The sequence below is a fragment of the Postia placenta genome (genome assembly GCF_002117355.1).
Source record: "Postia placenta MAD-698-R-SB12 unplaced genomic scaffold POSPLAscaffold_2, whole genome shotgun sequence".
NCBI classification, from domain to species: Eukaryota; Fungi; Basidiomycota; class Agaricomycetes; order Polyporales; family Adustoporiaceae; genus Rhodonia; species Rhodonia placenta.
Genome location: NW_020169833.1, coordinates 2560406 through 2584673, shown reverse-complemented (window position 1 = coordinate 2584673; position 24268 = coordinate 2560406). Strand labels below are relative to the sequence as shown.

Here is a 24268-nt window from a genome sequence, read left to right as displayed (position 1 = left end):
TGCACCCTTCGAGTGTCCCTATCGTGAATAATAATAATAATCAGCAACTGTCTGCTCCCGATGGCGAGCTCCATCGGGAATTTGGCGACATGACAGCGGTCTCAGCCCTCCTCTTGGCTGGCCGCTTGTGAGCCATGCATGATTGCTCGGACATCAAGGCGCGCCGACGGAAGGTTTGGCTGATAACATAACATTGACCATATTATAAAATACAACAGCGGTCGATATATACCGAGAGCGACGAATAACGTACATGTCTATCTGGGCGGGTCCGTTACGATCAAATGGGAGTCAAGCAACCGACGCCTCCTCATCAGCTCGGACTCGGAAATGGTCTGACCTGCTTTCCCCGGAGTGGCGGTCCTGCTAAGAAACCCCGGGGAGGGCTCACGCGATCTATGCCTCTGGCTCCCGCTCCCCGACTGTTGCGGGACGATATCGAACAGATCAAATCTTGTTCCCGCGGGCTCACCGATGGCGGTGTCTTCACTATCGGTTCGCTCAAGCGAGGGGTGTGGGGGCGGCAGTACGTCCTCGCTCGATGGAGCAGATTGTTCACTCGGTGTCGGCGATGTCTGCGACGACCGTCGCTTCGGATGTGGCGATGCCCTCTTCTTAGTTTCGAAGGTCAAGACATCGTCTGTCTCGGTCTCCTGCTCCGTTTCGGTCACAGACGTCGATCCGCTCTCCATCGGGGGAAGAGCCGTCCTGGACCTGGACACACGTGGCGGTGACACACGCTTTCCCCGCACGAAATCGTTCGCGGCGGCCGCCCTCTCCCTTTTCGACCGCACGGGATCCAGGTTCAGCTTCGCGAACAGGCCGTCCATCCAGTCGGCAAGGTCGTTGATCACGGTGCGTGCCTCCTGCATCAGCATTGGCATCTGCAGGTACCCGTGGCTCCATTCTGAAAAGATGTGCATCGTCACCCAATCCTCGTCGCCCTGGCTCGCGAGTAGGTCACGTTCCCGCCTCAGGGCCCGTACATCGTGATCTTTCCCCGCGCCTTTACCTCCTGCGAGCATAGCGTCGAGCTCGGCTCGCCGCGCGCGCTTTGCCTCGCGCACGCGCCCCGCGAAGATCACAGTGTCGTCCACGAACGGGTCTTTCTCCCCACACGACATCAGCAGCGGCGGGAACTGCGCGAGCAGACGGCTCGGCGCGAGGATGGGCGAGAGGTAGTAGTCGCTGCTGAACTCCGGGTTGCGGAACGGGCCGATGTACAGAATCGCCATTGCGCGCATCTGCGAGAAGGGGAAATCAGTGATGTCAGCAACCGTGGTGCGCGGACTGGACGGCGTGATGAAGCGCCGGGCAAGGGACACTCACCATGCTGGGCGAAATGATGCGGTCCTGGAAGTACCCGGTACGGCTCGTCATCGTTAGCCGTGTTCCCAGCGGCGCATTTTCCTGCGCCGGGGCGTGAGGCTCCTCAGGTGCTCGTAGGTGCGTGCTTTGGACGACATCCTTGGACGGAGGCGGGGACTCCTTCTCCTTCTGATTCCCCTCGGGGGCGACCTCATGAACATGTGGGTGGAAGCGCACGCGAGCTTGAAGCGCTTTTGCCGATTCTGACGAGCGCTTTGGCTCGGCATCGTCCTCCACATCCGCCATGTCACCGGCCTCGTCGTCCTGCGACGCGGACCCCGGCAATCTTTCTGCAAGCGCGGGGGTGTGAACGGCGTCTGGGCTTGTGGAGGACAACGTGCGGAGTGCATCACGCCAGGATCGGCGGCGGCGCACGGGCCGGCGCGTGCCGACCATCGAGAGCGGGCTGGCGTGCGCAAAGTGGTCTTTTTGCGCGGCGAGCCCGGGAATGTGGCCCGAGGACTGCTCCGACTGCAGCACACGCAGGTTCGCGGGCGTCATCCAGGAGGTAAAGTTGAAGTCCAGCGTTGCGTAAGAGAGCACGAACGCGGCGGGCCGTTGAATTGCGAGCTGCGTTTCGAGGATGCGCAGCACGACGCATGTCGCGATGTGTGCACCGCTGGTGGGAAGGAAGGATTAGTTGGGCAAGCAGTGAAGATAGGTCGGGCTCACGCAGAGTCGCCGGACAGGATAATGTTCAGCTTGTGCCCGGACATGCCCACGATCTGTCCACCAGAGTCGACCAGCGAGCGGTAAGCGTCGAAACATTCATCCACAGCATATGGGTATGGGTCTGCGAGACTGCAGTTTAGGGACCGGACGGAGTCGTAGTGGGGCGCACTCACATTCCGGCGCCTTGCCGTAGTCGATCGATACGACGGGCTTGCCCGTGCGCACAGCCCACATGCGCAGGCGTTCCTCGTGATGTTCTGGGGTCATGGAGATGAAACCACCCCCAGGTACATCAAGAATAAGGTCAGTCGCTCGAGCAAGGTGATGCTCTGGAGGAGCAAAGAACAGCCAGGCAGTCACAGGTCGCTTATAGGCTGAGTCATGAGGACGGGGAAGCAGCACCTTCCGCCTCATGGTAACCTTCGGAAAATACGTGAATGCACGTATCTGCATAAGAGATATGAGGTCCGACGCGAAAGCATTGGAAGAACCATACTGACATATGGATTGGCTGTCTTCTCCCAAGTCGTGCGGAGCATTTCGACAGTCGGGACAGCTCGGAATTTACGTAGCTACGAATGAGATTATGAGACAGGCCCGAAGCTAGATAAACGTTACGGCTCACCTTCTCATCAGCTTCGTGGGCATATATGATGTAGTATACAGCAAAGAGGACGGAGCAAAAGTCCTTGAGCCACTTCGGACGAATTGACATGGCAGTGGCGAAACCCGCATCGAGACCTGTGTTAATCCAGGTCGCACGATAGTACGAGGGCGAATACTGTTGGGAAAGTAAGCGTCATCTATGCTGATCAACACAAACGGCGGTTTGCTATGTGTTGATCCACAGCCATACGCATGTAGCGAGCGAACGATCAGAAGCTCAGTTGTCTCCGATAAAAGCACACATTAGAAGTAGTGGATAGCTGTCTCGAAAATTTGTCCTCTACAGTCCGCCAGAGCTTCACGGCGTGTGCAGAATTGCAATGATACGAGAAAATGTGGCGAACTTACCAGACCTGCAAGTGGTTCAGGCGCTACAGTAACGCATCAGCCTTATGCACGCCCTCAGTCAGAGTAGAGCACTTGCCTCCTAGCCCTAGGATCTTGTCAAGATTGCGCACGGTGTAGACGCCAGTCAGTGTGCTCACAATGAGCTGCCATGGAGTGAATCGTTCTGTACAGCAGCTTTCTCAGGGTCCTGCGCGTGTTCCACAACATCCGGACTCACGCAGAACTCTATTCGCACGTCTCAACCACAGAAGGCGAGGGCCGCCTGGGTTTCCGTGCAAAATCCTCCATAGCCAAAAGAAGATCACCAGGAATACCTGCGGTGGCGTCAGCGCTCTCGAACTGTTTCACAAGCTGTGCTCGTGCGGCCGTGGCTCACCTGGACTCTCTTCCAGGATGGAGTAGGGCGACCCAGGAGGTGATCTATCATGTCGAGATGATGGTGTGAGTAGGGGAATGTACTGCGCGGCACGGAGAGCCATAGCAGCGTTATTGGCGATGGTCAGAGCAGTTGCATGTGATTGTGTTTGAGACGGGCTCCATGACACGGAGGAACATGCCACTGATAGCCTATTTTAGAAAGCCTTGCCCGTCACATGACCCGGAGCATCCTTGACGGCAGGGTCTTCTTGTTTCCGCAAGAACCAGATGATCCATCCGTCTATTATTTAGCTCTAGCAAGACCAACACTTTTTGTCTCGGCACAGGAGGCAAGAGCGAGACGGCAACGATCGGGGAGAATGAGATCATGGATATTGCCGACATGCGCACGATCTAATCTCGATTGCCTGTTCGATTGGCGCCTTTGCTCAATGACTCGGACGCGTCCGAACAGCTTGTGCTCATACAACGATGTCGGGCTTTGAGCGTATTCCCCTAGATCACTTCAAGCAGACCTTCTCGACAGCAACCGGTGCGCCAGGGCTCCGCTGTACTACAATCCCATTCTCATCTAGGCCATACAAGAACTTTCTAGTGTTGCTCTCGGTGGCCAGGTGGTATCTGTTTCAGATGAGTTCTTCGCAGAAGCGTTCCATCTGCTCTTAGTCGAGGTAAAGTCTCTTCGACCTGAGATGTATTCTCGGCGACTCAGTATGCGATCAGCCCGCACCGAGCCTCAAAGGCCAGTTCGGCCCGAAGGGTGCCCTGTTTAGCGGATGGGAAACCAGAAGGCACAATCCAACATACGATTGGTACGATATGTGATGGATGTGCTTCTACTGGTGCCCAACAGCCTATTTAGGTGCATCATCAAACTAGGAACCCCTGGCTCGATCATTGGGTTTGACGTGGATACGGCACACTTCAACGGTCTGGATATACCGATGTGCTATGCTCCGTGCGATGGCTGATTTATCGGTGCTGGGTACCAGGTAACGAAGCACCTCAGGTATCCATAGACGCCCTCTACGCGAACGCCGACTCACCGCAAGAAAATGATACGCAAGTACGTTTTTGTTAAGATAGGATTGTGTCAATCATGTGCGATTCCTGTTCAACTGCCAATATCGGTAGCAGCGGGGAATCACTAATTGCATGTTTGCGAGCTCCTTTGAACCAGTTCCAAATGGATTGGGATGCGATTTAGCTCACAGCACGGGAGACAGAATGTCCACCACGCAGTAGCATCCATTGCATGAGGCGAGGAATGGGGAGAGCACCCTGAAATCGACATTTGTTATCCTGAGACTTGTGACCCGCACAAGCTTCTGTCGCGCCGTGGGGATCGCGCCCTTCCACCTGATGTTGCATGATGTGGAGACTGCAAAATCACGATCTTATACCAATACTATATTCCATTCTTTGACACATCTGTGATTACTGATCCTTACTCACAGTGGGAACAAATTCTTCCTAAAGTGGAACTTGGCCCCAGTTCCAGACATCTATTCAGAATTCCGCAGTCCGCGAGGGTCAACTACGTCAAACTCAACATGTACCCAGACGGCGGTATTGTGAGTATCTGCGAATAACATGTTTTCCAGCTGTGAACGCGAACTATTCCCCGTAGGCCCGCTTCCGTGTATATGGACTTGTGGCACCTGTTTTCCCGGCTAGTAAATCAGCGTTGTTTGACCTCGCACATGCTTTCTCTGGTGGACGAGTTGTCTTCACTTCGGATCAGCACTTTGGCGTCGGCTCAAACCTGATACTTCCTGGTAGAGGTGAGCGAACATCGTGCCATGTCTGCAGCGCAGTGTGGTCATACCTACTATTGGTAGGAAAAGACATGGGCGACGGTTGGGAAACCAAGCGTAGCCGGCAGAAAGGCCACAAAGACTGGGCGATTCTCAAATTGTTAGTCATGTTTCATTCCCATCATCGCTCGGCTACATCAGTCCTCGATGCGATGCGAGCCAGAGAATGCATATACTGATCATAACACACCATAATCAGAGGCGATGCGGGGTATCTCTCGACCGTTGAAATCGATACAGCGCATTTCAAAGGCAACTTCCCCTATTCCTGCGAGCTGCACGCGACGGCGAGCGACGCGCTCATCCCTAATGATGCCACAGCTGATTGGACTCTTATCCTCCCGCGCACGAAGCTCGGTCCACACCGGCAACATTTCTTCCAGCTTCAGGACGTGGAAGGGAAGCCGTACACACACGTAAAAATCACAATATACCCCGACGGCGGCGTCAAGCGCGTGCGCGTGATTGGTAGTCGAGCTCCTGTTGGGAACGGCGAAGACGCTCCCGGCGGGGTGGATATCACCACAGATATGACAACGGACAACGCTGCTGTGCCGTCGGACGTGACTTCCGCGACCGGCCCCACTGGACTCATCATACCCGCGCTGCCGCTCACACCTGAGGCGTTCGCGCCTTTCGGCCAAGTCGTCCAAGCATATGCTGACGTGAACGCGGTGCCGTCCCCCCGGACAACACGGATAACAGGCGCCAACCAAGGCACTGCAATCAAGTTTCATAAGCTTGCGCTGCTGGAATCATCGTACCCTGCCGGCGCTGGCGCAACTGCGGGACTGTCCGTGTACCGCTGCAATCCAATCGATGTACTAACGGGCGGGTTGTGGACGGTTAAGCTGCTGGAGAGGCACCCTTACACGAACCAGGCGTTCATACCGATGGGCGCCGGGGAGGAGCTGCCGCAGCCGGGAACTAGGTATTTGGTAATTGTCGCGCTAAATGGGGAAGGCGACAGGCCGGACTTGGCGACAATGCGAGCATTCGTTGCCCATGCCGGGCAAGGCGTTGTGTACAACACAGGGCTTTGGCGTGAGTACCTATGCAGTGCTGAGGCGTGCCAAGTACTGACTGCCACCCGTTGCAGACCACCCTATGGCCGTGATTGACAAGGTGGGTGCAACGGAATGTGCTGTCATTCTCACTATTGAACCTCGTCTTAGGCAATGGATTTTACCTGCGTGGAGACACAGATCGGGGATGGAAGCGATGCAGACTGCGAGATCGTGAATTTGGACGAATCATCTGGACACTACAGTGTGCAGCTGCCCATCGCTTTGTAAAGGACAACTTGAAGGCCAAAGAGCAATCGTGTAATGTCTCTCAAGTCGTGGGGATACAGACATACTGTTACAAGCTCCCCAAATGTTATATCATACCGGAGAAAGGTGGTCGCGAGAGCCATTCCGCCTTAACAAATTCGCGCGTTCCTGATAATTCAGACGCAAAGTGGAAAACGTGTTGCTCACCTGTGTCACGATGCCGGGATCAATTTTGTCGGTAGAGGCGGTTTGCGCATGTTATGTGTGGCCTAATGTGGGGAAGTGCCAGCGTGCTGTGGCGGGGCGTCTTCTCCGGAATCGGGGAAACTGGGACCGATCACACGCGACGCCCGATCGATCGTATACACTTTTCGTTCCGTCCGCAAAATTCGCGTCCACGGCACTCGACGACCTGCAAAATTCACGACCTAGCTGCAGCTCCCTTTCATCATTTGCTCCAAAAGCACACAGGCCATGCCTGGTCTCACGTCAATAAGGACATCTGAGGGGAAAATTGAGATCGTAAACCAGCTCCTGCTGCCTCACACTACAGAATTCATCGAGATCAGCACAATCGAGCAAGCTCACGATGCGATCAAGTCAATGAAGGTGCGCAGCCGCTATACTTCCTCCAAATTAGACTTCCTCATTTGTCAGCTGGTAGATTCGTGGTGCCCCGGCTATTGCTTCCCTAGCCGCCCTCACCATCGCGTCACACCTGTCGCGCGCATTACAGGCAGACCCATCGCCAGACTTCTTGACGTCCCCTCTGACACTGCAAGAACACGTTGAGGGACATCTCTCATATATCAACACTGCGCGCCCCACTGCGGTTAACCTTGGTGCAGCGACAAGACGACTCTCCAATATCCTCGAGCAATCTGTCCGCGCCGGAAAGGATGCTCGTGCGATTGCAGAAGACTTGATCAGGGAAGGGAAGGAAATCGATGAGGAAGACGTCGGGAGAAACAAACAGATGTCAAGACATGGTGCCGAGTGGCTTCTCGAGCAATGGGCAGCGAAGGGCTTGTCTGGCTCAAATCTCAATGTCATGACCGTATGCAATACTGGATCTCTGGCGACGTCGGTATGCAACCCGTGTCATAGTTATCAGATAATATCTCCTTACAGCTTACCGTAGGGCTACGGCACTGCTCTTGGCCTCATCACCCACCTTCATGAAACAGGACGATTACAGCGCGCCTTCTACACGCAATCAACACCATATCATCAAGGCTCACGGTGGGTAAAGGTTTGGCCAAATATGCAGGCTGCGGCTAATTTAGTTTCAGACTCACCGCGTTTGAGCTTCAAACTCTGAATATACCATCCACGATGCTCTGCGACAGCATGGTCGGATCACTTTTCCAAAGTCATGGCATCCATGCTGTAGGTCAGTCGACACATTCCTGTTCTAGCCTATAGTTCTCAGGCATTTTCTTGATAGCCGTCGGAGCGGATAGAATAACGAGGGACGGCGACACCGCTAACAAAGTGCTTACATTTCGCTCGTCATGATCACGACATGGCTAATCCGTTCGCAGGTCGGAACATACAACGCGGCGGTTCTCGCTGCGAGACACAAAATCCCATTCATCGTCGTTGCACCGGTCAGTACGGTTGACCTCGACATCGCTGATGGGAGCTCGTGAGTCCCGAACCGTTCAGCCGTGCCGGCGCTGCTGATCTAGGCTGTGTATTAGCATTCCGATTGAACACAGGCCCGCTCTGGAGGCGTGTGTGGTTCGAGGCGCTCTGTATCCCGTGCGGACCGATGCTGAGGGCCTCAAGGAGCAGGCAACGGTGATGATCACTCCCGAGGGTCTCGATGGCGTATACAACCCAAGCTTCGATGTTACTCCTGCCGAACTGATTACCGCGATCGTGACGGAGAAAGGAGTGGCTGTTAAAAGAGATGGAGAGAGCACGTTCGACCTGACAAGTATCGTATGACCACGCGGTCTCTACATGAGATAGATAACGCGGGAAAGAGGATTCGAAGAAGTATACAATCAAGGTGGTGTGCTCACGTAGACATATGGGATTGTGAGTTCAGGTGTTCCTTCTGTTCCTAAAAGCGCGGCCTTGCGCGCTAGAGCCATATGCAACACAAGGTCCCACCGCCTCCGAATACCTCCTATCTATCATCGGACCCGCCCGCTCAAATGCAGCGTCGCAGCCAAGACGATAGTAACTACTTCGTGAACTGAACATTAAGGTACGCGATGAGCGGTGTAGTATAAGCTGTGTTCATGCACTGATCAACGGGATCCCGATCAAAGATGATGCACTTTGTTTCACTTACGTAACCTAGCATGAACGACGATTGAAGTGGCATAGGACCTATAAGCCGCGGACATGATTTGTCCGAGGGTCTCGTGGATGGTGCAATGCGTCTGCACTGATCTCCATACGCTCTGATCAAACAGCTTGGCAATCCAGAGCATCGTTTCGGGCGACCTGATGTCGGAAGTACGGGCCATCCCGAGACTTGCAGGTACCAACGCTGGCATAGCTACCGATTCCGCACATCCAGGTGCACATGCTGCAAGTAGCGTATGGAGACTCGCGAGCACTGCGATACCTGCCTGCTATAAAATGGTGGAACCTCACCATCCATTTTTTTCTCCCCGTTTATTCTTTCGTTCCTCCTTCAGGAACCAACCCTTTCTCATTTATTAGCCGCCATGCGCACCTCAGACATCTTCCTTACCATTTCGTCTTTGGTTGTCGGGTCGCTGGCCGGCACGTACAATATTGACAAGACGTATATCGGCGAGGATTTCCTCAACACCTGGACCCACGAGGCCATCTCCGACCCGACGCACGGTCGAGTGTGAGTGGTCATGTATGGATGCACAATGCCCATCCATTGACACTCTCAACGTAGAGATTATGTAACCCAAGCGACGGCGCTAGCGGAAAACCTTACTTATGCAAATGGTGACACGCTCATTATGCGCGCCGACGCCACGACAGTATTGTCGGCGTCGGGGCCTGGAAGGAAAAGTGTTCGCCTTCAGAGCCAGGATAGTTTCGGCACACACATCGTTATGTAAGTATGGTCCTGTACACTGTACGTCTCACCAGGCAATAATTTACGTCGCGCAGTTTTGATGTCAGACACATGCCTGTGGGCTGTGGTACCTGGCCCGCCGCTTGGGAGACTGGCCCCAACTGGCCAGCAAACGGCGAAGTTGATGTGGTAAGTACATACGTGTAAGGACCACACCACCCTTTGCTGAAGACTGCTATCCCTCATGTTCCGAACAATACGATCCGCACAGTAAGTATCGAACACGATAATTTTCCCTTCTCCCTCTAATAAATTATGGTTAGGATCGAAGGCGTCAACGACCAAGGACCTAATTTGGTGTCTCTCCATGTCGCCACCACTTGCAGTATGCCCTCCTCTGGCCGGGATATGTCTGGGTAAGTGCAGGCATTGGGATGCCACCATTAAATCAAACTGAGAGGTCCATATAGAACTGCTGGATCACTGAATTGTGATGTCAACACCGATGGCAACAGCGGATGTGGTGTCAACAATCCCACCTCCAATAGCTTCGGTCACGACTTCAACAATGCAGGTGGAGGTTGGTATGCTATGGAGAGGACAAGCGACGAAGTGAAAGTTTGGTTCTGGTCAAGACAGGACAGCACTGTCCCTGGCGATGTGCAGAGTGGTGCTGACGAGGTCAACACCAACAACTGGGTATGTTACCGCACTTCGAGTCAGTCAAAGAAAGGCTGATCGCCTCCCCCTCCCCTTCGTAATCTTCAGAATCAACCGGTCGCGTACTTCCCGAGCACGGACTGTGACATCGGTAATGAGTTTGGCAAAAACAACAACCTTATCTTCGATCTCACTTTCTGTAAGTCCGGATTCTAAAGATGCCCGAAACGATGTCTGATACTTGGAAACAGGCGGAGACTGGGCTGGTGGCTCGTCTTACGCTGCAGCCGGATGCTCTGGCACCTGTGTCGGTATGTATATGACCATTGTATGCTCTTCTGTGATGCTGAAGTACCTTTCCAGACTGGGTGAACAATCACCCAAGCTCATTCCATGATTCATACTGGGACGTCGCCGCTGTTCGCGTCTACACGTAACAATCATGTGCACTTGCTTCCGCATGCATAGTCACGTCCACGACTGCGATGACCTCGTCTTTTGGTGCTGTATCGCGGTTGATATACAAGTAGTTTTTTGTAGCCACTCCGTTCTTTCAATGTGTCGTTAGTGCAGTTTCTTCCGTTCCTCTTATCTATGCTTGTAGACACGTCAACCTGAATCCTCAACGTGCGACAAACGTTCAACGTACTTCTAAAGTTGGATATACTTATTCCGATCATGTCTAGAAATACCGCAGGGCGAGTATCGACATGGTACAGGTCCCTCTTTGAAGCGAGCAAGTATTTTTGTTCAGGATCCATCAATCTTGCAAATGTTATTTGTAGCTCAAACATCACAAACGTCAATCTCGGGCATCATATCTTTGCTACTTTGCGGGACGAATCGCCTCAAGGTACGGCCACTTATCGAACGCGCCAGTCGACAAGTATGGGAGCCTGTACGCAGATCCATTGCCCTGAGCAACTCGTCAGCATACTGCCCCCATAATTTGAGATAAATGTACGCTCACAATAATGCTCCCCGGGAACCCTACATCGAACGGCAGCACGCCATCTAGATACGCAATCTGCTCCAGACTCAGAGCGATGTTCAGCGCGTCGATGTTGTCCATCAGATGCTCGATTTTACGCCCGCCGACAATCGGGAAGACATACGGCGTCTTCTGCATGACGTACGCAATCGCCACGGACGTGATGCTCTTGGCGTTCACCTCGGCGGCGACCTTCTCAAGCGCTTGGCAGACTTTACGCTCGTCGGGCGTCCGCTTCCACGCGTCGTTCCATACCCTGCGGCCTGCACTCTCGCATCAGTCTCAACATCGGTGGTATCAGAAATAACAAGTAGCATACCCTTCTCGCCAGTCTGTTCCCGACGCTCTTCTTCCGCGTCGGAGCGGATCTTACCCGCGGCGAGGACGTTCCAGGGGGCAAGCGCCATGCCTGGAGGATATTCGAGTAAGCTTACGGGAAAGCGGAAGAGACGAGTACTGCGCACCTTCATCGCGAACCATTGGGATGATCTCGCGCTCGAAATCGCGCTGTAAGATGCTCCAGGCACCTTGGTAGATGACAAAAGGTGTCTTCCCTGTGAGTCGCGCATACATGTTCGCTTTAGCAACAATATAGGCTGGAGTATCAGAGATCCCCTGTATATCTGAGATGAGTGCTGCTACAGGCTTCTGGCTTCAAGTAAGACTACATACCAGATAGAGAACCTTCCTTTGTGTTCGACACCGCAATCCCAGTCCCACTGCGGATGAACCGTTAGGTCGTATGTCCTCCAAAACATATTTTACACCGACCCAATGCAGATAAAGAATATCAATGTACTCTGTGCGAAGTTTCTTGAGTGACGCCTCGACAGACAAGTATAGTGATTTCATGTTATTCCCTATGTAGTGCGTCTGCTGTGGGATGCTTTTATCTCAATTCTTTAGGTTAGAGGTATACTGCGAAGAAACCCTGATTAGCGGCCTACATATAAATTCTGGGGGCGATTACCCACCTTCGTTGCGACAACCATTTGGTCTCGCACGCACCGCGTCTCCATCCACTCGCCGATGAATTTCTCTGATGTCTCATCTTGGTAATTGTTCGCTGTATCTATGAAGTTGCCACCGGCGGCATAGAAGGCGTCAAGCAACTTGAAACTGCTCTCTTTGTCCATTTCGCCAAAGTTTTACTTGCCCAACTGGTCTCCGATGCTCATCGCGCCAAGACAAATGGGGGAGACGTGGATGCCTGCAAGGGGTGCAAGCTTGCGGTACCGTCCAAGCTTTGTCGGCGGCTCGGGCACAGGTTCCCATAGACGCAAAGGTCGGTTCGGCGAGGTCATTTTGGATCACGGCGTCGGCGAAGCTGCAAGAGCACAAAGATAATATGGCGCCGATGGGAGAATCTATGCGGAGGGTTTATATATTCTACTAGGGGACCCACCCGGGGATCCGGATTTACGAGTGGGCCGCGTGTCTTCTCGGCAGAGTGCCTTTGCGATTGTCCGTCGTCTCATAACTGCTGACCAGGGTTCTCACCTGCGCGCTTTTCAAGTTAGTCTCTGACGATGCTGATCAGTGTGCACCGGTGTCAACAACCTGAGATTGTGTGCTGTGTACGCTGACGATTCAGGTAGATCTGACTTACCCTATTGGCCACAATGACAACGGAAATGCAAGTACCTGGGGAGAAATTTCTGTTAAGTGAGGAACCAGGATATAAGAGTGTAGAGCAAACCTTATGCTTATGCAATGCTCCCCGGTCATAAGCATAATACAATGCATGGCATCAGTCACCATTACCGATCATGGTCTGCGTTACGCATGATGCAATACGTATTCTTGCGGCATGGGATCGCTCGGCGTAACAAACCATGGATCTAACTTAGTGGATTGAACTTGGTCATAGGCGCTGGCAGTAATAAGTACATGCGTTCTATTGCCATCAACTGTGGCGCCGGTGCTGACGTAAGCGTCATGATCGACTGGGATCGACTTTCGCGCGCACGCGCTCTTTACTTACACACGCGACCATCCTTCACGGTTTATCTACAATCGGGTTTAAGTGCCGTCTCGACATATTATTCCATCACTACAAATCAATACACGCTTCTATCTCGAGGTATCAATGAGCGACACACGGTCCGTGCCCTCGACCCCTACCGTGTCCACACCAGCAACATCCCCTCCGCCCTCACCCGCCCTAGCACAACTGTCGCTTCAAGATGCTTCTGAAGAGGCCAAGGCAGAAGCAGCAAGGGTGAAGGCAGAAGCCAACAAAGCATTCACGAGTATGTAAGCTCTTGAGGCGCATGCCCTCGCTGACTGGTCTTGGATCAGAGAAGCTCATGGAATATGCCTGAACCGTAGGTCATCACTTCAACAACGCTGCAGAGCTCTACACAAAAGCAATTGAACTCAACCCGCGCGATGCAACGCTGTGGTGCAACCGTGCTTACACGCGTATCAAGCTCGAAGAGCACGGCTACGGTTTGAGCGACGCCAGTACGCCTTCCCTCATCCCTTGGTCGAAGTAACTATCTGACTGCCCATTCTTGAATAGCTATGGCAATCGAGCTTGATCCGAAGTATGCCAAGGCATACTACCGGTATGTGCAGAGCAGGTGTTGTGCCTCGGTACTGAATGTCCCTGCAGACGAGCTACATGTTATCTCCAGACATTGCAATATAAGCAAGCAATCGCTGACTTCCGCCGCCTGCTGGCACTTGAGCCACAAAATCAGCTTGTGCGCACGCAGCTCGACAGCACTCAGAAGATCCTGCGCAAAGCCGAGTTCGAGAAGGTCCGTGCAGGGCATCATGCGCCTTGCAAAACGCAACGTACTCACGAGGTTCATAGGCTATTGAGGTGGAAGATGAATCCAGCGCTGCTGTTAGATGTTACCAAATTATAGCCGAAGGTAATTTTGAAGCTTTGTCTCTGCCCGAATTGTCCTCACAGCGTCGTAGGGGGTTGTGATGTAGATAGGGATTACAAAGGCCCCAAGCTGCCTACGACTGAGGACGGAAAATTCACGATCAGCCTCGAATTTGTGAACCAGATGCTTGAATGGTTCAAGGAAGGCAAGGCGCTTCCGCGTAGGTGAGTCGCAGACCTTGAGGAATAAACGCTCCGCCTGACATGCCTGAAGATATGTATGGGAGATTGTCCTCGGCGCACATTCGCACTTCGTACAAGAAGAAAGTCTTGTGAAGTTGAACCTAGAGGATGGGATGACCTGCGATGTCATCGGCGACGTACATGGTAGGCTAGTCTTACGTGCGCTGACTACATCAGACTGATAATGTTTCCCAGGTCAATTCTACGATATGCTCCATCTCTACTCACTAACGGGACAACCGACGGAGAAGCACTGTGTTCTGATGAACGGGGATCTTGTGGATCGTGGTTCATGGTCAATCGAGGTTATCCTCACGGCCTTGGCCTATAAATGTATGAATGCCTATGGTCCCAACCCCGTTAATCTGACTATGATCTCACCCAAATGACCACTTTGCCAGGGCTATACCCGAAGACCATGTACATTAACCGTGGAAACCACGAGACTAAGGAAATGAACCGAACATACGGCTTCGAAGGCGAGGCAAAGCACAAGCACGGCGAGCAAACATACAAGGTATGCACGCCAATCTTGTTCCCTTTTTGCCGGCCCCTCACATTTTGCGTAGCTTTTCGCGCATGTCTTCACGACCAGTCAGTGGATGCCGCACCCCACGTTGTCCGAAGGCTCACCTTGTCTCCAGTGCCCCTTGCGACGTTGATATGCGCGACGAAGCCTCCATCAGGATTTGTTGGGAACGCGATACTATCGCCAGAAGGCAAAAAGCGCTACTTCGTCGTACACGGCGGTCTGTTCAGTAAAGACGGAGTTACACTCGACGATATCCGTAAGATTGAGCGGATAGGTCGTCAGCCGGGCCAGGAAGGACTCATGTGTATGTGACAAAATCCTCCTTTTCGTTCGCCCAAGCTGACATCTGTTTGCAGGCGAGGTGCGTTGATGCCGTTGCTTCTCTGATCTTGTCCTCAAATATGCTGCAAAGTTACTGTGGACGGACCCACAAGACACGCCTGGAAGAGGGCCTAGCAAGCGGGTATGTAACACGGTCCGATTCCGCTGGGACTAGTATTGAACATATCTTATTTCAGGGTGTTGGAATTGCATTCGGCCCAGACGTGACGAAGCGTTGGTGTGAAGCTAACGGCGTCACTGGCGTCATTCGCAGTCATGAAGTACGGCAAGGTAGGCGTCAGGCTTTCTCTATAAGAGCACACCCATCGACACTGTATATAGACGGATATGCGATCGAGCACGATGGACTGTGCACCACCGTAAGTCTGCCCTCTGCGATCTCTATAGTGGTGATCTTGACAACTCGCCTATAGGTCTTCTCTGCGCCAAACTACGTCGACCAAGCAGGCAACAAGGGTGCCTTCGTGAGTATTCTTTTGCTCTCCTTGAGACAGCGAATGTGACATCAATCGTGAATCCAGATTCGCATTGACGCGGCCGGCTCGCAAGAGTACACGCAGTTTGACGCGAAACCGCATCCACCAATGAAGCCGATGGCATATGTATCCGGTGGACTTGCGAATCTACTCATGTGAAACCACCGGCAAAGACTGTCCGTGCCTTGAATGCGAAGCATTATGTTGTTCGTTGTATTCGGTGTTTGACACTGGAGTCGGACGTTGTTCATTCTCGTATCAATTACCCTCATACATGACGGTGCATTCTAGGGCCGAGCAAATGTATACATATGTGTTCTCATGCAAATGTATCTAGTAGCTAGTAAATTGCAGAGAATGCGCAATGCCCGCAGATGTACAACGAATTGTCCCTCAGATAGATCTGGCCTGGGCAAATGCCCGACAAGCGCCTGTAATAACGTGAACATACGGGCGCTTACACATTGACCCATGCTGTCTCTCGTAGCGAAGCTTCTCTAACGAGATAGCAGAACATCGTATAACAGCTGAAACTTGTACCACCGCGGTACAGCTACGCCATGGATAAAACGAAGTCCAAGCTGGCTGCTTTCTTTAATGACGACGACGAAGACTCTTCGTTCCCAGTGCGACGGATACGACCTTCTTTTATGTCCTTCCGCACTCACCCACTGCTCTCTATGTTAGCAAAAGGAGGTTGACGATCAGAAGCGCTCCTTGTATACGCAGGGCGCCGCCCGCAAGTCTAAGAGAGAGAAGGAGAAAGAGGCCGCGGAGGCCAAGCGCAAAGAGGAAGAAGAGAATGCTGCGCGGGCGTACGCGGAGTTCCTCGACGAGTTCCAGGGCGAGCGCGTCGACAGGAAAAAGAGCGGGGCAGCGTTTGTGAAGGCGGGCCAGGAGGGCACGTATGCGCCCGCTGCAAAGGGCCGAGCGACGAGCTCGCAGCCACTCCGGGGATTCGAGCGAGAGTCATCGGTATGTAGGCGAAGTTGCTCTGCCGTGCATCTGCATCTAAACTTGACCGTTTCTCCTGAGCCAGTTGCCCCCTTCGCCGCCGGCACCGGCGCCGAAGCCGAAAGGCAAGCGTGCTATGGACTCGTTCCTTGAGGAGATCAAGAGGTACGTGCGCTTTGGGCTGTCAGTCAAATTCCTGTGGCTTACCTGATCGCAGAGAGCAGGCAGACCGGGAAGCGAGACTCTCAAGACATGGTAAGTGGTTCTGGAGTACGCTGTCTCAGCTTAGTGAAATTAAGGTATGGTAAACAGTAACGCATGGGAGATCCGTCACGTCCATTGCAGGTGAGTGGCTATGGTAGTAAACTCAGTAATCGCTTCACCATATCTCTCCAGCGTACGAAGGCCAGAGCGGCAGCAAAGATCGCGGTGACCCTGAGGTAATTGCTCGTCCTGTATTTCCCGTACAACCGTATTGAAGCAAGTCCAGACTTCAAACGTTTTCGTAGCAAATCTCCCTCCTCATGTCACTGAACAAAGTCTGGGCATATTCTTTGCTCGCGTGGGCCCGGTGGGATCCGTACGTAGTTGTCCCAGTATTGATTGCCCTTGTCTCATGATTGCGTAAGGTTAAGATTATGTGGCCCCGAGGAGATGCTACGGTTGGGCCTGGCGCTGACATGACCACAACTCGGCGAACGAAGAACGCTGGACTCAGCGGCTTTGTATCATTCATGAAGCGCAAAGATGCTGAGGCTGCGTTGCGTGAACTAGATGGTTTTGATTGGGGCGGGTCCATCCTCCGTGTGGGATGGAGTAAAGCCGTGCCCATGGCCGCGAAGCCACTCTATGGTGGGCGTTTCCTTGAGTTGTATGTCTTGTCTAGTGCTCAAGATGATCATTCTTCAGTCGTGAAGAAGTCAGGTTCAAGGTCAAGGTCACGCTCGCCTTCGAGAACAAGGTCACGATCGAGGTCGAGGTCAAGAAGTAGAAGCCACTCTCGTGGACGTGACCGAGCTGAACATCGTTCATACTCCCGCTCTCGATCACGCTCTCGTGAATACGAGCCATTTGGCGGCTTCCGGTCTGGGCGGCGTTCGCGCTCCAGGGACCATGACCGTCCAAGGTCCTATTCGCGTCACCGCGACTCCCGCCATCGGTCATACAGCCGCGACCGCCGGTTCGACGGTCGTTCGCCGCTACGGCGTTCACGGAGCCCTCGCGCGCAGCTTGCCATTGAAGCAGATGAGACATCGGATCAATTCATTCGGCTCGTCGCTGCAGAAGTCAAGGGTCATGACATGGAATATGAAGACTCTTTGCGCGAACGCGAGAAGTCAAATCCAATATACAGTTTCTTGAAAAGCGAGGCAAGGATATTTCTGCTAGTCCCAGAGTCAGTAGGCTGATGCCTTCATCTGCTCTGCAGAGTCGAAGGAACAGATTTTATCGGTCACTAGTGGAAAGACGGGATCCCATTGAGCCTCAGTTTGAGGACGACGTATGTTGTCTCATCGCTTCTCAAAAATGTCAGCTCACATGGGTCGCTGCAGGGATATAACTCTGTCTATTCGACTGATTCTGGAGAGGAGTCTGAGCGAGAGCGTGGCCGTAAGAACGAACTTGGCAAATTGGCACGGCGAAGATTCGAAGCTATGCTTCGTGCTCTGACCGGAAGACGCGGAGAGATTGCCCGCTGCATGGCCTTCAGTCTCGAACATGCTGAGGCAGCTGGAGAGGTAGGTTGAGACATCAGCAGTAATGTTCTATGGACTGAGTATGCCCTAGGTTGCGGACATCATCATATCATCTCTCGTTGTGGACGTCACACCGGTGCCACGCAAGGTAGCACGCCTACATCTGATCTGCGATATCTTGCACAATTCCGCTGCCCCTCTCCCTATGGCCTGGAAGTTCCGCCAGGAGTTCCAGTCACGGCTTGGTCTTGTGTTCGACCATCTCTCCACGATCTACCATTCATTCCCCGGACGTATAACGGCGGAGACGTTTAAGAAGCAGATCACTAGCGTCGTAGACATCTGGGAGGATTGGATAGTGTTCCCGCCTGACTTCACTGCCGAGCTACGCGCACGGCTGGAGGGCTCGACTATCCAGGAACCCACAAAAGAGGAGGAACAAGTTGTAAGCGAGGTGAAAGAGACTACCCCCGCGTTCACAGCCAAATTCAAAACGAGTGCGTTCAAGCCGGCTGAAGAAGTAGCTGCCGTACTGCCAGTACCTGATTCCGACGATGGAGAACCCATGGATGTCGGGAGCGACGATGATGCCGCATCGGCCGCTCCGATCGACGACGTCGATGGAGAGCCCATTGATGCTGATATAGATGGCGAGCCCATTGACGATATCGATGGCGAACCTATCGACAGCATGGATGGTGTTCCAATGGTAGATGACGACGTTGATGGCGAACCTATGGAGAAGGCCTATGCAGATGGCGAACCAATGGACGACATCGATGGGGTACCTGCTGACATCTAGCTTCATGGGACTCAACATGCATTGCTGTGATACATGCTGTATATTTGCATTTGCTTCAATTACGATTACTTGTGCTATATAGCGATGCGCGACGACTGTGGTATATCCGAAAGCTAGCGTGTGAGATGACCTCCAACATAGACCTATGAGAGCTCAAGGAGACGAGCATATAATGTTTTTAAGCATCGCGACGACCTCGAGGGCGGTTATTCGTTGCGGTTTTGAGGATAGCCTCCTTAGCCGCTTCAATAGCACTCTCAGATCCTGAAGACAAGCAATGTCAGGAGAATGGTCGACCACAGCCCAAACAGACGTACCTATGATCGTGATCGTGGTATCTTCGCGGCTCACAGTGATATCAGCTCCCGTCTCGTTGCGCAGTCGAGCAACATTGGAACCCTTTCCTCCAACGATTCTTGGGAAAGACGAACGATCGGGGAGCGTCAAGAAGCCCACGTGCGACATCGTTTCTGCGTGCTCGATGGCGTCCTGCGTTAGCTTGAGAGCCTTGTCCAGACTCTCCTGGTCACGAGCCTTGAAGGTCCACTCTGCCTCCCCTTCCTCGGCATCCTGATAGTTAGGAACGACCTGCCACTGCACCTCAGGATGACCGGCAGCATCATCCGCGTCATCAATACGAGCTTCCGTGGGTCCGGCCTGAGGATGAGGCGGCACAGCAGGCTTCGAGGGCATCCTCGATAGCTCGGTCTGTGTGCCCATGAAACGCAGCGTCCTGAAGAGGTTGCCCTGCTGAGTTACAGCATGGTGATACTTGAGAGGCACAGTCATTGTACCGGTCACAGCCTCTGGTGCCGGTGGCTTGATCTGAGTCTATAACAGATGTAAGCCAAAAGTATTGCAGGTATCTTGAATTCGTTACCTTGAGCTCCTCTACAGCTTTCAGGCACGCTGCCCGTGGTCCAACCACTTTCACGATGTCAGCAGGATCAACACCTTCCAGATCTGACGCGTTCGCGGCCTCGCCAATTGGGTGATATGACCGAGAGCCGGGGAACTGCACCTGTGCACCCGTGCGATTCTGAAGTTCGTTCAAATGCTGTCCGCCCCTGCCGATGAGCGTACGGTGCTGGGCAGCAGGAACCTCGACAGCTAGCACGACGCGGTCGCGGAGAGCGGCGACTGTCGTCTCAAGTTCGGCCTTGAGCTTCGCGACTAACTTAGGCTCACCGCGTAGGCGGACCTCGTCAGATGGCTCGCCTTGACGAGGGCTGCACGGCCTGTCAGTAACAGATCCAGGATGGCAGTGACACTGAAGCTCACAATCTGACTAGGCCCGCCTGGGTTTTGGAGTCGGTAGGACCGCCGCAACGAATGATGAGCTCCTTCAGACCTTGACCACCGGCACCAATGATCGTACGGTGGAATCGGCTCTCAATGTTGAGAGAATCAGTTGTCTCCTCGCCGACCTGGTCAGAGATTTCCAAGATCGCCTCCTTCGCGTCCGCAATGGCTGTTTTTGTCCCACGGACGGTGATGTTGGTCTCTTTGTCATCTATCACCCTGTCGACATCGATCTGTACGCCCGTCCGGTCCTTAATTTCATTGATGGTCGCACCGGACTTGCCCAGGATGCGTGCGACAGCTCGTGAAGGAACCGTGAATTTGATTTCATGGTTCGATTCCTTCTCGAATTCGACGGCCTGTACTATCATTCCAGTAGCTGCCATGTGTGCAAGAATTTGACAAGACTTACATCAGCCAGCTCAGACTTAGCATTTGCAACACCCTTCTTGCCGCCCTTGACTAGGACTTCATCGGGTTTCAAAGGCTCTCTAGTCCGGCCATCACCATTGTCGGGGGATTCTCGAGGGAAGGTGATCTTGACATCATACTTCTCTTCGAGGCGGATCACATACTTGCCACTGGGACCAATCAGGCCTGCATGGTACTTGTGCGGAATCTTAAGTACTTCAGAGGTTTCGTCGGCCTGTGAGCATATTAGTTGTTGGGTCCCATAATATGACTGCAAATTATCTCACAAGCCGGTCGGCGGTATTGGTGATACGTCTCTTGGCTTCTTCGACATTTTCCTTGCGACCGACGATCTTCACAACGCTTAGTATCACGCAATTCCGGTTCAAAATCAACGTACCGTGACGCGGGATTTCGCGTGGACAGCCTTTTTTTTCTTACTGACTTCCTTCTCCTTATCGTCCACGTCGTCCGCAAAGTCGATCTTGACCCCAAGTAAGTCCCGTATTTTGTTGACGCCAGCGCCGCCCGCTCCAACAATTCGACCAACGAACTCCTTGTCGATAGCAAACTCGGTTGACTGCGATATATGCAGTCGGAGAATGAGCAAAGATCAACTCGACTAGAGACGCCTATACGCACATAGCTGCTCTCAATCTCATCGTTCTTGGCATCCTCGACGATCTTGAGGATTGCCTTGACAGCACGATCCACATCCCCACGTATGCCGCGAACGCGGATGACATCCTCTGTCGACGCATCGCTTACCTCGGCTCCGAACTTGATCGAGAGCGTCTTGTCCTCGCCGATGATCCTGATCGAGTATATGTCGGTCAATGAAGTATACGTGAGAATCTGACTTACGCGTTCAGGGTAGTCCCGCCTCTGCCAATGACAGCCTCATGCCACTTCTTCTCCACCGTGATGGTCTCTGTCTTGACATCGGCGGCGTCACGAGCCAGCTTTAGCAGATCCTGCTCTACATCCTCAAGGCTCTTCGCCTTATCCACTGGAGAAGGGGACGCAGAGGGGGAGGTGGGGTCATAAACCAGGAGCACTGAAGATAGCTCTGCAGATTCGGGCGGGAAGAACACCAGGACATTGTGCACCTCATGGAATGCCTTGATCCTTCGCTCGCATACGGACATCAGCCTACAGAACTCATCAATAGAGAACCAACGTACTTCTCAGCATTCTTGTGCGAGTTGATGATCGGCTGTACCAGCCAGTCGATCTGAACGTCCTTCGTGGCCCCGATGAGCTTTCCGATGAGCGCTGAGAACTGGCTAACAGCTGCATCCACCGCAGGCTTGTCGCCGACCATGTCCACGTTCAGAACCGTGGCCTTGTCCATGGCAGATAGCGGCGGGGTGTACACCGAGACGCCAGGGTTCGCATCACTGAGGGTCTGGGCGAAATCAACGCGCGTGATGTATGTGAGCAGCTGGCGTGAGGTCGCGATGGGACCGGGGAGAGGGAACTCGTGAATGTACGCCGAGTTTGCCTTCTCCATGACCGCCTGCACACCTCCCGCCAGCTCCCCCTGCTTCCCCCATACAACGATCTCCTCGCTCGCTTCCTCGGGCTTTGGAATGAGCACCGCACACTTGCTTTTTGCCATCACCTCGTCCGCACCGCTGCCGGTCAGCAGCCGGTGCTGGCGCTTGGGCAGCGTCAGCTTGAGCTGAGAGACTTCACCCGTGAAGTACGCCATGGCAGAACGTATCTTTTCCGCAACGCGACCAACCGCGTCGTGTTCTCCGGTGACCGCAATCTCCCCCGTGTCCTTGTTAAGCACGAGCTGCACATCATTACCGTCCGCTGCCATGAACGAGGCACGGAGCGGGATCAAGAACGGCAGGATGTGTGCGGGGATATCGCGGACACGCTGCGTGGAGCTGGAACGCCTCTCCGCGATGGTTTCTTTCAGCATGGCCTGTGCTTCGTACGCTAGTGGCTGGGGGCCAGTAATAGTTACCGGGACCGTGGGCTCCTCTTCTTCGTCCTCGCTGACGGTGTGTGCCTGACCATTCCCGTTGACAGCAGGCAGAGTGTCGCGCCGCGGAATGTCGATCCTCACACCGGTCTGCTCTCGCACCCTGATGAGGTTTGCACCTTTGGCACCAACAAGGCTCGGGATAGTAGACACTGGAGCTTGCAAAACCAAAGAGACCTAGAGTCCACATAAGCTTGGATCGTGCTTGCGTGCAGTGAAGCCATCATGCTGTCCCGAGCACGCGCAGAACATCGACCAAAGCATACTATGCTAAGCACCGGCAGGCAGAGCCCGTACCGCTCATGAGTATGCGTACATCGCTTTGGATAGTTCTTCGCGTGTTCGAAGCAGAGTGACTGTTCATGACCTTCAGTTTAGATATAGGGATACGTACAACAGGGCTCAAAAGTGCTAGCAGACTGCGCTTGGCCTTGTCAAGATCCTTCTGGTACTCGGCCTTGAGGAAGAACGTGGTTTGACGCGACTTCTGGTTCGTAGAGGCCTCGATTTTGACTTTATGTTGCACCATGACCTGTTTCATAACCTGACCGAGAGATATGGGCTTGCCATCCCTGCCAGCGGTTGCAATGTCCGAAGAGCTCAGAATGAAGGAGTCCGAGAACATAATCTGCTTCGTGACCGCAGGGCGAATGCGAGGACCAGCTGAGGAGCCCCAGGCCGAGCCTGCAGGCTTGTTGGCAGACTGAGAAACCGGAGACGGCGCAAGAGACGGGAAAGCCTCCTGGGAACCAGTGTCGAGGTGACCGTTGGCTGGAGCCGGGCTCACCGCAGCCAGAGGAGTGCCATTGAATTCCTGGGCATCCTCAATCCCATGTTTCTTCTGCTGGTCGCGTCAAGCCAGCGGTTATATGCGGTAGACCATGGCACTAACCTGGAGTTCGGCAGCAGTGAGGGATTCAGACATAGTTGAAAGATGTTACGGGTGTCCGGAGAACGCGAAGCCTGTGACGGGAGAAACCTGGCGATACGGCCGAGTAACGAACCGGTATCGCGACGAGTGGTGGAGTAGAGGTATGCTGGACAGCGGATACGTGGGCGGTCCCCAATGTTCGCTGGCCGAGGGTGGGATACAACTTCCATATTCGCTCGCTCATCAGCCTGGTGGCGGTACTTGCTCGTCATTTCGCACACCAAATGAGACACTCTGAGCAGCATCGAGTTGCAAGAAAGTATTCAAGATGTGCTGTAGGGATTGTTCATGCATCTCCCAATTTATCACAGCGAAGATCAGCCCGGATTGTCCTTCGATGCTGAGATACAAATACAACACGAGGCTTCACTAGAACATAAATACACACTCAATCAGGCCTGATTGAGTGTTCATTTATCAGGGCTAATGGGGGCTAACTTCTCACTCTGATACCACCATGCCGATCTCATCCGCAGGACACTTATGAAGCAACAGTACTTTTGTTCGAATGATTTCCTGATTCGATTTCTTGCTGCAATCGTCTGATTCAAAG

At 53.4% G+C, this 24268-nt stretch overlaps 10 protein-coding genes across 10 annotated transcripts; 7 read left to right on the top strand and 3 right to left on the bottom strand.

Moving 5' to 3' along the window:
* Positions 1–257: 257 nt before the first annotated feature.
* Positions 258–3481, bottom strand: POSPLADRAFT_1132861 (hypothetical protein; the record flags this gene model as incomplete). The annotated part of the gene is made up of 10 exons (XM_024484261.1): positions 258–1244; positions 1330–1774; positions 1841–1987; positions 2041–2161; positions 2214–2442; positions 2484–2612; positions 2666–2821; positions 3105–3232; positions 3290–3368; positions 3431–3481. 10 exons carry the CDS (start codon positions 3479–3481, stop codon positions 258–260), a joined length of 2472 nt encoding a protein of 823 aa, XP_024343258.1.
* A 422-nt stretch (positions 3482–3903) lies between these two features.
* Positions 3904–5731, top strand: POSPLADRAFT_1166485 (hypothetical protein; the record flags this gene model as incomplete). The annotated part of the gene is made up of 9 exons (XM_024487922.1): positions 3904–3964; positions 4018–4103; positions 4156–4244; positions 4295–4362; positions 4425–4498; positions 4890–5006; positions 5063–5216; positions 5274–5349; positions 5449–5731. Coding segments are annotated over 9 exons (1008 nt in total), but the record flags the coding sequence as incomplete, so codon positions are not given.
* Positions 5732–5779: 48 nt separating this feature from the next.
* On the top strand, positions 5780–6544 carry POSPLADRAFT_1132324 (hypothetical protein; the record flags this gene model as incomplete). Its single annotated transcript, XM_024484198.1, has 3 exons — positions 5780–6293; positions 6349–6374; positions 6425–6544. The coding sequence occupies 3 exons, from the start codon at positions 5780–5782 to the stop codon at positions 6542–6544; spliced, it is 660 nt and encodes a 219-aa protein (XP_024343256.1).
* A 361-nt stretch (positions 6545–6905) lies between these two features.
* On the top strand, positions 6906–8555 carry POSPLADRAFT_1177937 (hypothetical protein). Its single transcript, XM_024488554.1, has 7 exons — positions 6906–7132; positions 7188–7610; positions 7665–7765; positions 7816–7916; positions 7971–8017; positions 8068–8171; positions 8227–8555. Exons 1-7 carry the CDS (start codon positions 6998–7000, stop codon positions 8474–8476), a joined length of 1161 nt encoding a protein of 386 aa, XP_024343255.1. The 5' UTR covers positions 6906–6997; the 3' UTR covers positions 8477–8555.
* Positions 8556–9210: 655 nt separating this feature from the next.
* POSPLADRAFT_1133035 (glycoside hydrolase family 16 protein) lies at positions 9211–10636 on the top strand (the record flags this gene model as incomplete). The annotated part of the gene is made up of 8 exons (XM_024484293.1): positions 9211–9359; positions 9414–9578; positions 9635–9742; positions 9863–9955; positions 10010–10238; positions 10308–10398; positions 10451–10510; positions 10563–10636. 8 exons carry the CDS (start codon positions 9211–9213, stop codon positions 10634–10636), a joined length of 969 nt encoding a protein of 322 aa, XP_024343254.1.
* Positions 10637–11025: 389 nt separating this feature from the next.
* Positions 11026–12504, bottom strand: POSPLADRAFT_1038633 (hypothetical protein; the record flags this gene model as incomplete). Its single annotated transcript, XM_024477415.1, has 8 exons — positions 12343–12504; positions 12165–12309; positions 11962–12066; positions 11859–11909; positions 11655–11805; positions 11510–11599; positions 11170–11453; positions 11026–11115 (listed from the first exon to the last, which is right to left on the bottom strand). Exons 1-8 carry the CDS (start codon positions 12492–12494, stop codon positions 11026–11028), a joined length of 1068 nt encoding a protein of 355 aa, XP_024343253.1. The 5' UTR covers positions 12495–12504.
* A 1112-nt stretch (positions 12505–13616) lies between these two features.
* On the top strand, positions 13617–14131 carry POSPLADRAFT_1132158 (hypothetical protein; the record flags this gene model as incomplete). Its single annotated transcript, XM_024484178.1, has 4 exons — positions 13617–13656; positions 13715–13760; positions 13808–13955; positions 14012–14131. Coding segments are annotated over 4 exons (354 nt in total), but the record flags the coding sequence as incomplete, so codon positions are not given.
* A 58-nt stretch (positions 14132–14189) lies between these two features.
* Positions 14190–15781, top strand: POSPLADRAFT_1132015 (hypothetical protein; the record flags this gene model as incomplete). Its single annotated transcript, XM_024484163.1, has 12 exons — positions 14190–14254; positions 14304–14416; positions 14468–14605; positions 14674–14789; positions 14842–14866; positions 14917–15108; positions 15161–15165; positions 15217–15267; positions 15323–15416; positions 15468–15505; positions 15560–15610; positions 15668–15781. Coding segments are annotated over 12 exons (1002 nt in total), but the record flags the coding sequence as incomplete, so codon positions are not given.
* Positions 15782–16182: 401 nt separating this feature from the next.
* On the top strand, positions 16183–19075 carry POSPLADRAFT_1043887 (hypothetical protein; the record flags this gene model as incomplete). The annotated part of the gene is made up of 12 exons (XM_024478405.1): positions 16183–16248; positions 16310–16527; positions 16658–16741; positions 16794–16831; positions 16889–16921; positions 16973–17016; positions 17067–17156; positions 17206–17428; positions 17538–17632; positions 17806–17964; positions 18037–18315; positions 18365–19075. 12 exons carry the CDS (start codon positions 16183–16185, stop codon positions 19073–19075), a joined length of 2040 nt encoding a protein of 679 aa, XP_024343250.1.
* A 1-nt stretch (position 19076) lies between these two features.
* Positions 19077–23709, bottom strand: POSPLADRAFT_1064766 (hypothetical protein; the record flags this gene model as incomplete). The annotated part of the gene is made up of 15 exons (XM_024481846.1): positions 19077–19339; positions 19393–19906; positions 19956–20304; positions 20357–20736; positions 20790–20868; positions 20953–21023; positions 21076–21141; positions 21189–21368; positions 21431–21602; positions 21653–21916; positions 21973–22729; positions 22817–22961; positions 23051–23140; positions 23179–23625; positions 23677–23709. The coding sequence occupies 15 exons, from the start codon at positions 23707–23709 to the stop codon at positions 19254–19256; spliced, it is 3633 nt and encodes a 1210-aa protein (XP_024343249.1). The 3' UTR covers positions 19077–19253.
* Positions 23710–24268: the final 559 nt, after the last annotated feature.

What these genes read in the sequence shown, in the direction of transcription:
- POSPLADRAFT_1177937 (XM_024488554.1), top strand. Translation starts at nt 6,998, where the DNA reads ATGCCTGGTCTCACGTCAATAAGGACATCTGAGGGGAAAATTGAGATC. An exon ending in TCATGGCATCCATGCTGTAG is followed by an intron (nt 7,917 to 7,970) that starts GTCAGTCGACAC and finishes TTTTCTTGATAG; the next exon opens with CCGTCGGAGCGGATAGAATA. An exon ending in GACATCGCTGATGGGAGCTC is followed by an intron (nt 8,172 to 8,226) that starts GTGAGTCCCGAA and finishes GCTGTGTATTAG; the next exon opens with CATTCCGATTGAACACAGGC.